The following is a 16,900-nucleotide window of genomic DNA, read 5'->3' as shown; positions in this document are numbered from 1 at the left end:
CCACTGTGCAACATACAAGGAAATTCAGGACTATGTACTTGACAGATTCTTCATATCCCTTGCAAAGGTTCCAGGAACAGGTCAAACGATTGATTATAAAACTGGTTTATCTCCCCTTTGTGTTGCACTTAACTGTTTAAAGTAAATACTGACTTACCTCATCATACAGGCGAGAACATATGATGTTACTGTACTTCCAGAATTCTGCCCAGAAGTCTGAGTAGGATTCCACTGACCACTGGTATAAGTCATCATAGTTGGCTAGAAGTAATAGATATCTATTAGCATTGTGCAGAGAATTACAGGAATTTAGACAAACTACAATTAGGGATATACCAGATAAAGAAAATTTGTGGCTAAAACAATCAGGAAGATAAAACTGATCACATGGAGTAGATCACTTCTCTCTTCAAGGCAAGTGACTATGGCATCAACAGAAATAGTCTATTAGAACACCTGAACAGATGGCATCATCTCACCTGACTGTTCAAGCTATTTTCCACCACAGAGATAGGGACCTTTTCTAGTAACTCTGTGCAACATCTTCTCCCCATCAATGAAACCGAAGACTATACAGCAGGACAGAGTCCTGCTTGCTGACACTTCCACTCCGTATATCATCAATACAATACTTTCACACAGCAAAAGATAAACAAGCCTTCCTGACAAAATGCATTTGCTGTATGGTTCCGGTCTGGGACCAAAGACTTCCGAAAGCATGGTAACATGAAGATTAGATCCACTCATTATCCACCTGTAATATCAACAGCACTGTTACAAAGGAAGCATGCATTATTCCTCAGTAGATAAGACTGCGGCTTACCTTTTCATGCTAAAACAGCATGAAGTGAAACAAGATATTTACTAGCTAGATCTTAAAACTCATTTAAGAACACAGAAGTAAACATGGAAGTAAGACAGTTTAAGTCTTACATGATTGTGAGACAGATGAAGTAATCTGAGGAATGCACACCAAAAAAACAATTCAAACAAAATACTGAAATTCAATGTGTAAGATAGTCTTAGGTATAACTAACTGAAACTGATTCCTCATCACCAGCTTAAAAGTGACATTCCCAAGTCACATCGATCCTGCCTGAAGCTGTGCCAACAGCCAAATTAAATATGAATATCTGCCACCAATGACAGTAGTAGCTTCCTGCTCTGCCAACTGTGTTTCCTATTTGATGCTTTCAACTAGACACCTGAAGTAATTTTCTCCAATTATCTTTGGTTTGGCATGCTGTCACCCATCTGATTGCTTGCGAAGTCATCTTTGCATCCTCTTCCTACAAGGAAGACCTCTTCCAGCTTTGTAAGAGAAAACACATTCAAAACCATCTCTACACCGTTACTCACACTTGATCACTACAGCTGTTTCCCCACCTAGTCTGTCCTTTCCACATCTTATTCCACTCAATCTTTTCCGTCCATGGGATATTACCCTCTAGGTATTACTGACATAGTAGAAGCAAAGACAAAGACTCCTCTCCATAACTCAACTTTTGCCTACATATTGCCCCAATCTCAGCCTCCTACATACACTTTTTAATACTCCACTCAAGTTACTCTTCACTATTCTGTATATTGCACATCATCTGGTGTGGGGATACGACTTTACCAAAGGAAAGCTCAAGCTTACGTCTCCTCCAAAAAACAGTTGTACCACATGCTCTTAATTATTTGATAAATGCAAAGAGCTACAAGTCACCACTAATTTGATTTCTTACAATATGAACAGTTTGTTCTATCTTGTCTTCACAGTTTGACCCCAAATGAGCTTTCACATGTAACTCCTTCAGGACCTGTTATTCCAGCAATTAAACATCGCATCTCACTACTGTATCTTCAGGGTTGGACAGAACCATGCTGTTTAAAGGGTTTTATTGCCCTTAGCTCTCCTCAGTCAGTCCACATCTTGATGTTACATAAAGAATCCATTCTTAGTTGTTGAATAGCATGTAGACCAATGAACATTAGTTCAAATTTAATGGAAGCTGACAAAGGTTTCTATATATGCACAGGAATTCACTTTTAACTGGAGATAGCCACTTCAAAATGGGGTGAAAAGAGTTCTTGTTGTTACAGCCATAACCAAGGGCAGCACATCCAAAATTGCATTCAATATTGATCATGTGAGTACCAGTTATATGACATTTCTCCTCAGAAGTGAGCTAAAATCTGGTAGTAACTTGCTTCCTATATAGCAAGGAAGTTAAACCCTATAAATTTGTGTTCAAATGGAAAACCCCCATCAGTCAAATTAATGACCTGCCTTGCCTACATATTAAGTTCCCAATCAAGATGCACAATTGTTTTCCAGACATGAACTGCTAGAAGCACTAGATACATTGCTACTACTCCAGAATATCTCTGCTTATGCCACAGACATTTATATCAGACTGACAAACTTGCCAGGCCACTTGCCAAAACTACTCCCTCCATCCCCCAGACAAATGATTACAGAAAAGCTACACAAGCAACCTGGTCCCCGAATACTCAGGGAGAACAGAGAGCATAAGACAAGCTAGTCAGAACTGGAGGGTTTGACCCCCACACACACTGAAGTCCACCTGGTTCATGATGTGAATGAGCCCACACAGCCAGCACCACTGACTCCTGACACCTGCAGTCAGCAGTCATTGAGAAACAGAATAATCTGGGATGAGAGACACCTCTGGAGGTCCAACCCCCTACTCAAAGTAGGGCTAAATTCAAAGCTAAATCCAAACTCAAAGGACTGCACACCTATTCACAGCCATATAGGCATGAGCATGGTATTCTGAATGACCATGAAGTAGAGCTTTGGCAGATGCACAGCAAAAGACCTTATCTTCCACCACTGAACTAACTTATGCATCACCTTTTACTACCCAGCATACTTAAGAGTTACAAAGATATACTCTTCAAAATTAAAGATGAGATTACAAGCACAGCCTTTAACGTTGTTAAAGCACCGTGTTAAGGCTTACCTTAACCTCATAGCCACGATGGCAGTGATTTCTCCTTCCCACACCCCCTTAAAGCCCCAAGTCCCTTCAGCGCTGCTCTCCCCGGGAACTCCCGCAGGCCAGACCTCGGCCGTGGACAGGGGCGGTCAGGAGCACACAGCAGGTACCAACGCCGGCGCCGCCTGGGCTGACATCCAGCAGCAGCACCAATAACCGATAAGGCTGTTTGCATTTCCAGCAGCGCGTACCTTCACGTTACGCGAGATGCTGCACCAGAGGCCTCTGCATCAGGCAGAGCATCACGCAGGCAGCCCCGACCACTCCGTCCCCGCAGGCCACGGGGGGTGCCAGAGCACCCCGCGGGCACCTCTCTGGGATAAGGGCGGGCGGACGGACGCGGTAATGCCAGCCCCGGGGAAGCAGAGCCCCGCCAACCTCCAGCGCAGCCAGAGGGCCTCCCCGCCCGCCCCGGCGCGGCGCTCACCCAGGCGGAGCCCGCAGCTGCTGGATACGGCGGCGCGGAACCGGTCCATGTGGGTGTTGCGCTTCGAGTCGGGCTCCCACATCACCTGCGACTCCATGATCTCGGGCTCGCGGGACATAGCGGCGACAACGACAAACGATCGAGGCGAGCGGCCGTCCCTGCCGCGAGGCGCCCGTCCGACACCCACCTCCTGCGGCGCCTCAGCCCCGACTACGGGGCCCCTCCTCCGCGCGCAGCTCTTTAAGGTTCGCTGAGCCCTTCACCGTTGCCTCACCCCGTAACCTTCCGCCGGAGAGAAAAGAGTGCCGCCGAGAGGGCGGCCGGGGAGGGAGGGGCCGCCCCGCCCCGCCCCCGCCGGGCGCAGAGCGGGGGGAGTCATCCCCCGCCGCCCCCCTCGGGAGAACCGAGGGAATGAGGAATGAATGAATGAACGAACGAACGATGAATGGATGGAGGCCCGTCCCGGCGGGGTCTCCCCTCAGGGACCCCCCGCCAAGCGACCCGCGGGGCAGCCCCCCCTCAGCCCCCTGGTCTCCGCCCTGACGGGAGCCCCGCGGCGGCCGCGGCCTCCGCCACAGCCCGGCTGCCCCGGGTATACGCCTCTGTGGGGCTCTCGGCACCGCGGGTTAAAACCGGCGAGCTTCTCTTAATTTCAAAGCGGGAGGGCTTTCTCCGGCTGGCAATCGCCATGTCGCGACAGGCGGGTTTAGGCGAGGCGCGGGGGCCATGAGGTACTCCATAGCAAGGCACGAGTCTCCGTGTGTGCACGCTGCTTATGTAAGTGGTACTCTCAAGGTCACCATTTCCCTTCTAATTCATAGAGGCGTCAGAAAAATACGGATTCGATGGTAAATTGTACAGGTGTGCAGTGTAAATATGAAAGTAAAATGTATGATGTGAGGGTTAGAGCCCCTCTGTTGTGAGGACGGGCTGAGAGAGTTGGGGGGGTTCAGCCTGGAGAAGGCTCCAGGGAGACCTTAGAGCCCCTTCCAGTCCCTAAAGGGGCTCCAGGAGAGATGGGGAGGGATCAGGGAGTGGAGCCGTAGGACAAGAGGGAACAGCTTTAAACTGGAAGAGGGGAGATTTAGATTAGATTTCAGGAAGAAATTCTTTGCTGTGAGGGTGGTGAGCCCCTGGGCCAGGCTGCCCAGAGAAGCTGTGGCTGCCCCATCCCTGGAGGGGTTCAAGGCCAGGTTGGACGGGGCTTGGAGCAACCTGGGCTGGTGGGAGGTGTCCCTGCCCAGGGCAGGGGGTGCCACTGGGTGGGCTTTAAGGTGTCTTCTAACCCAAACCATTCTATGATTCTATATGTAGTAAATAGTATTATACCTCCCATAAATTTCAGACTTTTGTGCTACTGGAACACAACTGCTTTATTAAATTTACAGGCAACGTGATTTGAACCATTTTTATTTGCCTCAAGAAAGACCTTACATCTCGCATGTTTTTATATAACTTTCTCTGGAAGAAGGTCCGCAGAGACAGGGGGTGGAATCGAGACACGCCATCCGCTTTTCCGCGCCTCCCTTTGCCTTGGCAGCGGCGCCGAGGGGCCAGCCGAGGCGTGAAACAGCGATAAGGGAGCTCCCGTGCCCGGGCCGCTTCACCGGTACAGCCGCCTGCGGTGGGCAAAACAAACCACCACAGGCAGCAAACCCGCAAATGTCCCATTTTTACCTCACCCCCGTTCCACCCGGCCCCGGGCCGAGGCCGCCCCCCGCGGGGCCACCGCTCCCCGCCGCCAACGGCCGCCGCCCCTCGGGCGCGGCGCGAACGGGCGGCCCCGCGCTGCGGACGGATCCCGCGCGGCGCGCGGAGGCAGCGACGCCGGCGCGTCTGATTGGCTACCGGGCGCCTGGCCCCACATCAGCCCAGAGCGCGCTTTCCTCAGGGCTCGGCTGACGGCGGAAGAGCTGACACCGTGAAGAGCCAATCGGAGAGGGGGTTTCTTAAGGCCTCTTCTCGTGTCGACCAATGAGCGGCCGGATAGGAGGAGGCGTGCCCAATCGGGGGGGAGCTCTCATGCGGCCCGGCCGGAGGGGGTGGGGTCCCGCCGTGATTCCCCTCAGCGCTGAGGCGAGTCCGTGCCGGCGCCTCGGCGACCCCAATATTAACCGTTTTTAAGGTAAAAAAGCAGCATCAAACCGTCAGCTTTCCTCCACCCAAACCAACCTGTGCATCTAAAAAAGAAAACGCGCAGCCAAATCACCTGAGAAGGGACACCCAAAAAAAAATCCTCTCGCTGAGCTGAAATAATTTAAAAAGGGGCTGACCCACTTGCTGTTCAAGCAGGAAGAGGCACACTGGGGATTTGATAATAAAACTTGGGCTTTTAGGAAAGCCTGTCAGACCTTCTCATTTTATTGACAGCAGTTTTGCTATTTCATCCTTATTTAGAATCGTTATGCTTCCATTTCCCTTGCCCTCATTCCAGTTTTTCCTCATCCAAGCTGGTTTTTTTTCTTCTTTCAAAAGTGACTTTGGAAAAATGGGAAGAAGGAAAATTAATCAAGCCTTTAGCAAGAAAATGGGCATTAAGACCACTGCAGTGACTACTAAAAATAGTTTGGAGTCTAGATTGGGATAGCTGGAGGAAAATTGCCTGAGTAAGATTAACTGGAATTGACCATTTTCAAATCTTTTTTAAGCCTTGCTTTATAGCTACTAATAGTAATAATAGGTTAAAAGTTAAATCATGTTTTCTGCTTTAGATTAGATTAGGGGCCTTTCAAAAGATGCTTCAGAACCAACTAACAGTAATAATGATGGCACTACCTCATTTGTGGTCTATGAGGTAACTAATCTGTAGTCTGCCTGTGAAATTAAAAGGAGTGATGAAATCTGTGGACCTGTCAGATAAAAGTTTCGTAATAATACCTCACGGTAATCTGTGGAGTGTGCTGAGGCCTGACCATGATCCATTGATCCAACACCTGGTTTAGGAAATCTAAAGATTTTGTAAGGTTTTCTAAAAATGCTATATTTGGAGTGGCCACCGCCTGGTTAATGAGTCTGCATAAGAATGAGAAACTTCTGGTTCATTTGACATCCATGATCTCTGCAACCTCTACATGGTGTCAGGAGTACAAGTGACCAGAATCAAAGTCAAAAGCATTTGCAGAAAGGGAAGAAAAAGAAAAGGAAAAGAGAAAAAGAAAAAGAAGAAAAGAAGCAGTGACACATTGCAAGGAAAGCCTCACAGAGTTAGCAGAAAAATGTGAAAAGGCCTACAATGACAAGAAATCAGCTATGACAAATTGAGGCTGTGAGATGAAGTAAAGACAGAAAAATAAGGGTCAGTGAAGTTAAGGGCTGGTCCAGAGTAACACCAGTTGGTTTTCTTTAAGTCTATGCCATTTTTCCAGCAAAAAATAGGATTTAAAAAGAGAGAACTCTATGATCTGCTAAAACTTTGACACCTAGAAGTCCCCAATTTATTCTAAATACTGTTCAGATTGTTGTTAAATCCCTATACATGACTAAGACATCTTACAGTTTCTAGTTCAGACCAGGAAACAGAGAAGTACGCTCATGCTTCTTCTGTACAGTGAGACCCTCATCAGATGACCTTTCTAGAAACCTCACAGTTGTCCTAATTAAAAAGTTCACTGTGGTTGAAATCAATATTTCATGCCATGATGCAATGTATTCTTTGAGCAGACGCAATTTCATTTATTTAAACGAGAGAGGTGAAATACTGTGTAATTTCATAAGAGCTGTGGATTTGGAGAGATGAACCTACCTGAAATAGGCTCATTGAGACAGATCAGGAAATCAATTAAATACCAGGGAAGATTCCCAGATTATCCCGACCTCATGTGAAGGACAACCCCGAGCGCAGGCCTCCAAAGGCAGCAGCTAAAATAGGCCTCGGAGCCTCTGTAAAGAACGAATGGAAAGAAACAACACGCACTTTGCAGAAGTGATTTTGAGGGGATCCCATGATGGAAACTCACATAGAGAAATAGGAATGTCCCCAAATTGTCAGAAACAAGACCCATCAGACCACAAACAAGGGGACACAGAGAAGGCCATGCCAACTGGAAGCAAATTGAAGAATTCTAACTGGCACAGGAGACAATACACCTGACAGTTACTTACATTACTGTTGCGTTTTGTACCGCAGGGTTCTTTGCATGCAAGAAATGCCCCAGAAGCGGACACTTTGCTGTGTGCTGGGAGTCAAGGCACAGCATGACACTGAGGGCAGATAAGCAGAAACCTCGTAAGACCCTCAAAAATACTCGTCATCAGTTACGAACCCATTTGGGAAGAATATGAGACAGACTTCAGAATGTACACAGGTAGTAACATACCAGCAATTTCACGGCCCCCTTAAATGAGAATGAAAGCATCCCTTATAAATATATAAAGCATCCATATCCTACTGAAATCAAGTAAGATCCTAAGTACCTTCCTGGATCTGGGCCCAGCCCTTTCAGGGCCAAAGATAAGTTAATGCTAAAAGGTCTAGGCCATTCTGCTAAATGTGAAAATAAGTGTTTTGGCCAGACTAAAACGGGGAAAAAGGCCATAATAAAGATGTCTCTATTCTAGATGTCTACTCAACTACTCAGCAACTGGGCTTAGGCTCAGAGACGAGGTTTAAATGTCAAGGACACAGGGTATAAAATCGGAAAGAGATACCTCAAGTTATTCCAGTGACTGGAAGAGCTACCAGCTGAGCCCCACGCTGAGGGAACTCCCCAGGAAGGGCCAGGAAAAGCAGAGCTCTGCGCTGTAATGTTCAGAGCAGCAATCCTCAGTGGTGCACAGATGTGGTCTCGGGCCACCTACACCTTCCCAAGCACAACCAGGAGCTCAGGGGAGGGTGTTCAGATCTTCCGTGCCTTGAAGCTACTGTTGGGCAATTTAGCAAACATCTTCTGCTGCAGCTCACGTCATCACTTGGTGCAGAACCTCCACTGCAAACCAATGGATCTGTGTTTATGTTGCCATCGTTGTGTGCCTATCTTGTCTAACTGAGGCTCCTGTTGATAAACGGTGAACCAGAATGTGCTCTGAAGGCAATAAAGCACTTCTCTATCTCCCGGGGATTCTTATTTCACTCTGCCAACATCCTGGTTGGGTTTCACTACCCAGAAGGAGGTGATAACATTGTCTAATTTATACTTCCCAACTGGTCTTTTGTTAGCCTAGTTAGTCTGGAAAAATCAACATAAAAGCTGTCAGAAGAGGGTGTTGCACCATTAAGCGTGCTGAATTTTGACATACACATCTCAGTCAGAGTTTCTCAAGGGTAAAGACACAAGAGACCTTCAGAATCCCTCGACCTGAAGTTGAGAGTGTACTGAACAGATGTCATTTTTTGACATTAGACTTCTATATTCCCTCTGTCATTTGGGGATTGCACCTGGGGATCTCCTCAGAGAGGGGTACCCACACAGGAAAGGAGCTCGCTGTGTGCTCTGTGAAGATTGTGATGGGTCTTGAGAGCCCAAATAGACAGCTGAATAGTTGAAAAGCTCTGCGGGAGAGGATCTGGGGCCAAGAAGTTGATCATGAGTCAGCAACACACCCTTGCAGTGAAGAAGGCCAACAGCATCCTGGGCTGTGTTAGCGAGAGCGTAGCCAGCAGGTCAAGGGACGTGATCCTTCCCCTCGGTTTGGCCCTTCCAAGACCACATCTGGAGTAGCGTGCCCAGGTTTGGGCTCCACGCTGCAAGAAGGGTACTGATACTGGAGCAAGTCCAACGGAAGCCACTGAGCAGTGCAGGGGTCCGGAGCACAGGGTGCCCGAGAGTGCTCGGAGAGGGCAAAGGCAAGACCTGATCTCTGCCTACATCTACCTGAGCGGAGGGTGCAGGGACAACAGAGCCAGAACCTTCTTGGAGGTAGATGCTGACAGCAGGAGGGTCAACGGCCCTCCGTTGAGACAGGGGAAACCCTGATTAGATAGTAGGGGGAAAAAAAATTGTCAGGTGGATTATTAAATATAAAATTTAGCCTGGAACAGGTTTAGTACCATGACAGGTCAAATACCAGAAGAGATTAAATATTGGGATGGGTCAGTATAGGAAAGGCATGCACCTGTTGGAGCGGGTCCAGGGGAGGCCAGGGGAGGCCACAGAGATGCTCCAAGGGTGGAGCCCCTCCGTTGTGAGGACGGGCTGAGAGAGTTGGGGGTGTTCAGCCTGGAGAAGGCTCCAGGGAGACCTTAGAGCCCCTTCCAGGCCCTAAAGGGGCTCCAGGAGAGACGGGAAAGGATCTTTATCAGGGAGTGGAGCGACAGGACGAGGGGGAACGGTTTAAAACTGAAAGATAATGGTTTTAAGGGGGTAATGGTTTTAAACTAAAAGAGGGGAGATTTAGACTAGATATAAGGAAGGAATTTTTTACAATGAGGGTGGTGAAACACTGGAACAGTTGAGGTGGTTGATGCCCCATGCCTGGAAACATTCAAGGTCGCGTTGGACGGGACCACCCTCATTGTAAATAACGCCTTCATCCTATCCAGTCTGAATCTCCCCTCTTTCAGTTTAAATTGAGAAAAACTGACAAATAAAATTGAAAATTAAAAAAAAAAATAAAAAATCCTCAGTTCCTTAAACACCCTTTGAGACTTAGCAGCCACGAGCGGAATTATAATTCACGAAACAAGCACGGCAGGCTATTTTGAAGTCCTCGGGGGGGGGGCGGGGAATAAATATAACTCTACGCGCTTTTTTAGCTCTGCCGGTCATAAATGTACTCATTACGCTTGTCCTTATTCTGGGTGTTTTGGCACGTAAATTTATACGTTGGCGGGATTTAAAGACGCGCTTTGTAAGCGTTACCATTGTTATGAAGTTTAAAAAAGACGCTTGGCCGGGGGGGGGGGGGGGGGGGGGGGCGGTGCGGGGGGGTGGCGGTGCACTCTGCGAGTGCACCGCCCCCCCCCGCACCGCCTCCCCCCCCCCTCCCCCGGCTCCGGGAGGTTTGCGTCGCGCCCGCTAGGCGGCGCCATAACGGCGAGCGGCGCTGCCGGGCGCGGGCGGCCATGGCGGTGGGGCGGCTGCCGGCGCTGTGGCTGTTCCTCTTGGCCGCTTTGCTGCTGGGGGGTATGGCGGGACCCGGCGTTTGGGCAGCCCGCAGCCGGGGAGCCGAAAAACAAAACAGTTTCCGCCGAGCTGCCAGCGGCCTCTACCAAGGCGTCAGCGGCCTCTTCGGCGAGGACAACGTGCGGGCCCTGCAGAAGGTGAGGAGCCGGCCGCTTTCCCTCACCTTCCTCCTCCCATCCCCGTTCCCCTTCCCCGTGCTCCTTCCCTTCCTTTTCCTCCCGGGGGGTGACCGGGCGGTTCTGTGAGGCAGAGCCCCCCCGGGAGGCCGTCCCTGTTCCCGCTGGACCCGCGGCGGCCTCGTCCCCTGTGCGGGAACGTTGCTTTTTGGGGAAGAAAACAGGAGGCGAGGCTTGATGTGGAGCGAACGCCAAAAAAAAAAAAAAAAAAAAAAAAAAGAAATCTCTAAATAAAGGTTGTTTCAGGTGGGGGAGGACCGCTGTCGGCGAGGAGCCCTCCGGCTGAAACGTGGTCTCTGCATCAGCAGAGCATCCTCTGTAGGGCCAGATACGAACTTGCAGGATATCAAGTGTGCAGGCAGATGGACCTATACGTTCCTCTGCTCCTTCTTTCCTCAGCCAGCAGGAACAAATAATACTGTTAAATTGACCTGTAAATGCATTTGAGACATTTGGGGGTGATGCCAGGGACATCTCTCAGTTGCTCATTGAAGATAAATCTCTGCTTTGCTTTACCAATGTCCATTGCTAGTAATAGGCTCTTCTTTAAACTTCAGAACAGTGGTAAAGCTAATAAAGTGCATTTTTAAATCCTGCCAACGTATAAATTTACATGGCAAAATACCTAGAATAAGGACAGTTTTAATAAGTAGATTTATGATTCACAGAGTTAAAAAGCATTTAGAGTTATATTTTTTTCCCTTGAGGACTTCAAAATAGCCTGCAGTTCTTGTTTCATGAATTATAATTCTACTCATGACTGCTAAGTCTCAAAGCGTGTTTAAGGAATTCAGGATTTATTTTTTTTAATTTTCAATTTTATTTCTCAGTTTTTCTCAAGGTTGACAGAAAGGTTTGTCAATGGGGTGGATATATTAATGGACACATTCTGGAGAATATGGACTGATTTGTTAGATGTTCTTGGAATTGATGGTAAGTGTGATGCCTGTTCTTGAACTATATCAGCCTGTATCAATGTTTACAAGCATAGGCTGAGCGGGAAAATAATTACATTTTATCATGCTATATTGAACATCCATCAGTGGTATCTCTGTCTGCTTCACGTGGCTTTGATTTTGCTATTAGTACCTTCAAACAAGAGGACTAAAACCAGCCGTTCCCTTTCTGTATGTGTATCTACAGGATGTCTGTAGAACACATTACAAGTCATGGTTGGCTTCTTGGTATTGTCATTAAATGGATGCACATGGCCAGGAACGGTTCAGGGAAATAAAGGAGCACTAGAAGAAGGAAAGGTGCAATTGAGACCGTTGAGAATATCACCTTTACAAACAAGTATCTTTAGTCTCGATATGAACTTCAACCTTAGGCCCTACAGTAGTTTGTCTTTGAAGAACCTTTAGCACTTCTGCTTTGAAGGAATTAATTCGATTGCATCGCTGGAGCTGAGCCAGTAATAGGAGAAAGGTCCATCCAGAAATAGATGAAGTAGCTTTACCCTTTATTTTACAAAACACAGTCATGACCCCACTGCATGATCCTTTGAAGCTGCACTTGCATTTTTACCTTTATCACTTTGGCATGCACTCATTAATATTCTGTAAATTTTCCTTTGTTTTTCAGCCTCCAACTTGACTCATTATTTCAGCCCAGCAGCAATTGCCAACAACCCGACCCGTGCTCTTCTGCTGATTGGTGCCATTTTACTTGCCTATTGGTTTTTATCTCTCTTCCTTGGATTCTTCTTCTATCTCCTGCACATGCTGTTTGGTCGCTTTTTCTGGATTGCAAGAGTTGCCCTTTTCACTCTCTCGTGCGTGTACATCCTCCAGAAGTACGAAGGTGACCCAGAGCACGCAGTCCTGCCTCTCTGCTTTGTTGTAGCAGTCTACTTCATGACGGGGCCAGTTGGATTTTACTGGAGAAGAAACAGCAACAGCAGCCTGGAGGAGAAGATGGACCACCTGGATAGTCAGATCAGACTTCTGAACATACGTCTCTCTCGGGTGATTGAAAACCTGGACAGAGGCAGTGACCAGTGAACCAACCCCTATAGACCACTGTACACCAGCTCTAGGAAATTCCTAAGCACTGTCTCATTCGAAGTTACAAAGCAACAAAACGTCACATGGTAAAAAGTGGGCAAAGTTATAACTTTTCATCATGTGTAAGACTAATTTATCTAGATTATACACTCAGCCATTATACTTGTAGGAAAAAAAAAAGACAAACATTTAAAAATTCAGCTGTATATTCAGAGAGTTTTATCCAGTACTAGAATTTTCTCAGTAGAGAAACGCTTACTTTTACAAGCATTTAAAAACATCTTTTGTAAAGTTTTTATAAAAGCAAATTGAGTAGTCTTTCAAATATTGAAATTGAGCTAAACGTATGCAAATTTGAGACTTTAAAAGTTAAAAAGAAAAAAAAAAATAATCTCAAGCTACCAAACACTTCCATTGAGAAGTAACTGCTGTGGGTCCACATTTTTTTTTTCAAAGTTGCGAATGTTTTTGTTTTATTGTTGGCTTATTTCATTGCCTTGAAGTTGCCTTTCATAGAGTATCAGATGAGGAATTTTCTGGTATCCAGGCCAAAAAATTTGCACCGTAGCTTTTAACAGGAGGTGGGGAATAAGGGAGAAGGAAGATTTCATAAATTTGAAGTCCTTAAATGCCAGTCCAATATGAGGAATTGAGAAGTGCACGTGTGGCATTATTTCATTGCATTTCATCTCGAGAACTTTAGTTTGGTGTCTGAAAGGAAATCTGTTTTAATAAATTAACACAAAAGGAAGAGATGTAGTGTGGCAAATTGTAATTCATATTTGATCTTCACAGTTAAGCATTTGCCAAGCATAAGTGCATAGAATGAAACATGTTTTTTAATCTCAGGACCCATGTACTTTCTCAAAAGAGGCAGCAGTTAAAACTCTTGCAAATATATTGTTGCTTAGAGCTTTCTCAGGACCAATAAGCGGCAATAAATTATCTTCAGGAAGATCTGGATCTTTTTCTAAAATTGTAATAGTTTTATAGGAGCTTTTTGCTTGAAGTCTGTGTCCTCACTATACTGGGTTTGGGGGAAAGTGGGTCACCTTATGAGAAGGGTGTATTGAACGGCTGTATTTGAGTCACAGGAGCTTTGAAGCAATTTTTTTTTGAAGGATTCTATGTATTTGTAACCTTAGAATTGATTAGCTTGGTAGACCATCACTGGCTTTGTAAGGTTTGCTGAAATGCATTGAAACAAAGGGAACCTCAGGGAAGAAAGTCGGATAAGTGGTGCCGCTTGGTAACCTACAGGATCCGAGGATATAAAAAGGGGGAGGGAGGGGAAGCGTCTGAACCATAGTGATGAGCCCAGTATCAAACCCACCAGAGGTAAAATGGACCACAGCTGATGAACCACCTATTCCATAATGACTAAACAAACAAGTAAAGAAAAAAAAAAAGGTAACAAAAATTGGTCTGTGATAGGGACCGGCTAAAAACGGGAACAAACAGGAGTAGGTGCTGTTGCTTTGCCCGACACTGCTGGCTCCTGGGGGCTGGGGCAGCTGAGCAGAGCCGGGCGCTTGGTCTTGGGCTTCTTATTTCATTGGGTAGAGCGTTTGTTGGGTGTGACGCCTAACTGAATGTAACTGGGGGGTGAATTTATTTTTCTCTTGACGCTGAAGCTTGATGCTCTCAAAATGCATGTTACCTGCCAAACCTCTTTTGGTCCGTATGTGACATTGACATGAGGGATTATTTTAAACTCCATGTTAATGGCCTTTACTCCAGACTGTGATCACTTAAGTTCAACGTGGTTGAAGTTCACATGCAGCTGGCACTGTTGTAATCCATTTAAATTTTTTATGTCACCTGTAAATCCCTTCACGCCCCATTTTTCAAGAAATGCATATTTGGAGTTGCAAAGTAACTGCTTTTCATAACTTAAAATCCTTCCCATGAACAGATAAGTGCTATGGCAACAAACAGTCCGCTTTGCAAAGCTGAAAATGTAAATTGCTGTATATTCCTTTTTACAGCTCTTTTTCCATAGTATTACAGTCTTCCCTGTAAACTCAGTTTTCCATACTGTTGTGCACAGAGGACTGGGCTAAAACACCCACCTGGAAATTAGGAATTGGTTAGCAAAGCTTGTCAGGTCTTTACGCGTTTTGCTAAATTTGAGGCCTGAGGACCAAAGCCTGCAAACCTTGCTCGTGTAAGCGGCTCTGTCGACTTCCGTAGGACTGTGTGCATGAGTCAGTTTTGCAAAGATTGTATTTTATGTAATCCGTATTTAATGTTAAAGGTAAAGATACTGAATGGTTTATATATCTAGAGTTGTCTATGATAAAGATTTCTTTTAAAATACTATATAAAAGCTAATTTGGATTGTAGTTTCTCCCTGTCTCGCTCTAATCGTTCATCTTAGTTTTGTAAAATCAGCCCTCCTATATTAATACTCTTAATTTTGATCATCCTGCTGCTTGGAAAAAAAGTATTTTTATATTTACTTGCATCCCATGTATAGCAAAATGTTACGTGAAAAGCGGTATATATAAAATTGGATATTTTTAATCAGTATTTTTCCCGGCACTCAGTTTTCACGGTAGTTAAATTCAAAAGTAATGTTTGGGTTTTTTTAAAGCACAATCTAATCTTCAATATATATATATACACTTTAAAAATGCTCTGTATTTTTAATCATGCACTGTAGTGAAAGCGCTTTTGGGACATGAATGTGGTATTGTATTTAATCTCTTTCAACTTTTGTAAATACCTTTTACAAATATTTTCCATACCGAGTCATCTAGTTTGCCCATGGAGGTTTTTGCTGTTTTGTAGAACTGGTTCCAGTGACAGTGGCTGCACTGCTTTTCTATTGCCATTGCGAGGAGCAGCTCGTACGAGTTCGCAGGGACGTGCAGGTGTCGCCTTGTCCCCTGCGGATAAACCCGGACACGGGATGGGACACACTTGCTCCAGTCGGTGGCAGAAATGGGGCTAAACCCCAAATCTGGCTGCTGCCGGCCCTTTGCTCCGAGGGCTTCGGCTCCCTCGGGGGCAGGCGGCAGCGTCTCTGCGCTCCTCTACATCTGCTGCCCTCCGCGTCGGAGCAACATGGCACAGGTGACATGGGGTGACGCTCACCGCCTGTGCCCCCCTCCCACGGGCCGAGCCACCGACCTTCTGTCTGCGGCGGCTGCTGCGTCACCGGCTGACGTAACCCTGTAAGACGGGCTTCAGCCTGTCCTCTAGCAGAAATCCTGGTAGGATCGTAAGTGTTTTTAAACTTCATACTTTAAGACATAATATTTGAAACTACTGTAGTATTTTCAATACATTCATGTTTTTGCAAAACTAACATGGGTAGCAATTTCGTTGGAAGTACACTCCTCGCCTATAGATAACCGACCTGTTGTGTTCGGGGTGTTAACGCTTTTAAAAGTGGTATTGGGTGTCAGAGTGCCGTGTATAAACTCCGGTGTAATTCAGTGCTGTACTTAGTAGTGCGTCCTTCCAGTTGTGATTCGCTTCTCAAGACTCATTGCATCGTTCGTGTGGAAAATAGACCAGTGTCAATCTTCGCTCTTCGATGGTGTAGAAGTTTTTTTCAGTGTGATTTGCCTCACATACTGATCCGCATTTGGCAGCTAATGACGTAAATGACCAATAAGTTCTCTTTGTCTGGGTTGGAAAAATAAAAGGTTTTATTGTATCCGCATGTATTTTAAACTTTCTGGGTAATTCCATCAAACTGTGATGACAGTACATGTCGAGGTTGATCTTCTGTTACTCGGAAGCGGTATTCGCTGCGCTAGCGCTGGCAGTGGTGGTTCCACATCCCGTTTTGTACGTCAGACTTGAGATGATGGTGTTTGCACAACGGTGTTCATGTAAAAAATACTTCGGTCCGAAGAGATGATGTGTGTGTATGCTTTTGACATGTGTGATCCGTAGGGAAATACTAGATTCTGCTGATAATATCGTTAAAAGTAGTTACAAATATATCAGAGTTATTTTTTACACCTGCCTTTATTTATGACTTCCCTGACCGCCTGATCGATGTGCGACGTCGCGGAGCGTTTGTAGGCGGGTTTCACAACTCAGCTGTGCCATTGTGACAAAGCTTCAAATAAACGTTTACTGAAACTTTCCGCCCAGCAGTGAATTGGCTTTGTCGGGCGGCTGCCGGCCGGGGCCCATCGCGGCGCTGGCGGCAACGGGCGGTGGCGGGAACGGCGCTTCCCGCGCTCAGGGCGTGCCCGGCCCC

The 16,900-nt window shown here is 46.4% G+C and overlaps 2 protein-coding genes across 2 annotated transcripts in view; one reads left to right on the top strand and one right to left on the bottom strand.

The window, feature by feature from the left end:
* Positions 1–3,694, bottom strand: part of AACS (acetoacetyl-CoA synthetase) — a 43,372-nt gene extending 39,678 nt beyond the window's left edge. Inside the window, exons 1-2 of the mRNA XM_054219976.1 lie at positions 3,436–3,694; positions 158–261 (exon numbers count right to left, since the gene is read on the bottom strand). Of these exons, the coding sequence (XP_054075951.1) occupies positions 158–261; positions 3,436–3,553 (222 nt within the window). The 5' untranslated portion in view covers positions 3,554–3,694. The remainder of the gene's footprint in view (positions 1–157; positions 262–3,435) is intronic.
* A 6,717-nt stretch (positions 3,695–10,411) lies between these two features.
* Positions 10,412–16,815, top strand: BRI3BP (BRI3 binding protein). Its single transcript, XM_054219578.1, has 3 exons — positions 10,412–10,633; positions 11,503–11,605; positions 12,257–16,815. The coding sequence occupies exons 1-3, from the start codon at positions 10,436–10,438 to the stop codon at positions 12,673–12,675; spliced, it is 720 nt and encodes a 239-aa protein (XP_054075553.1). The 5' UTR covers positions 10,412–10,435; the 3' UTR covers positions 12,676–16,815.
* The last annotated feature ends 85 nt before the right edge of the window (positions 16,816–16,900 follow it).

Source organism: Rissa tridactyla, chromosome 13, assembly GCF_028500815.1.
Source record: "Rissa tridactyla isolate bRisTri1 chromosome 13, bRisTri1.patW.cur.20221130, whole genome shotgun sequence".
NCBI lineage: Eukaryota > Metazoa > Chordata > Aves > Charadriiformes > Laridae > Rissa > Rissa tridactyla.
Note: the sequence above shows the minus strand (reverse complement) of the source record. Positions and strands in the feature narration are given on the sequence as shown.

What these genes read in the sequence shown, in the direction of transcription:
- BRI3BP (XM_054219578.1), top strand. Translation starts at nt 10,436, where the DNA reads ATGGCGGTGGGGCGGCTGCCGGCGCTGTGGCTGTTCCTCTTGGCCGCT. An exon ending in ACGTGCGGGCCCTGCAGAAG is followed by an intron (nt 10,634 to 11,502) that starts GTGAGGAGCCGG and finishes TTTATTTCTCAG; the next exon opens with TTTTTCTCAAGGTTGACAGA. An exon ending in AGATGTTCTTGGAATTGATG is followed by an intron (nt 11,606 to 12,256) that starts GTAAGTGTGATG and finishes TTTGTTTTTCAG; the next exon opens with CCTCCAACTTGACTCATTAT.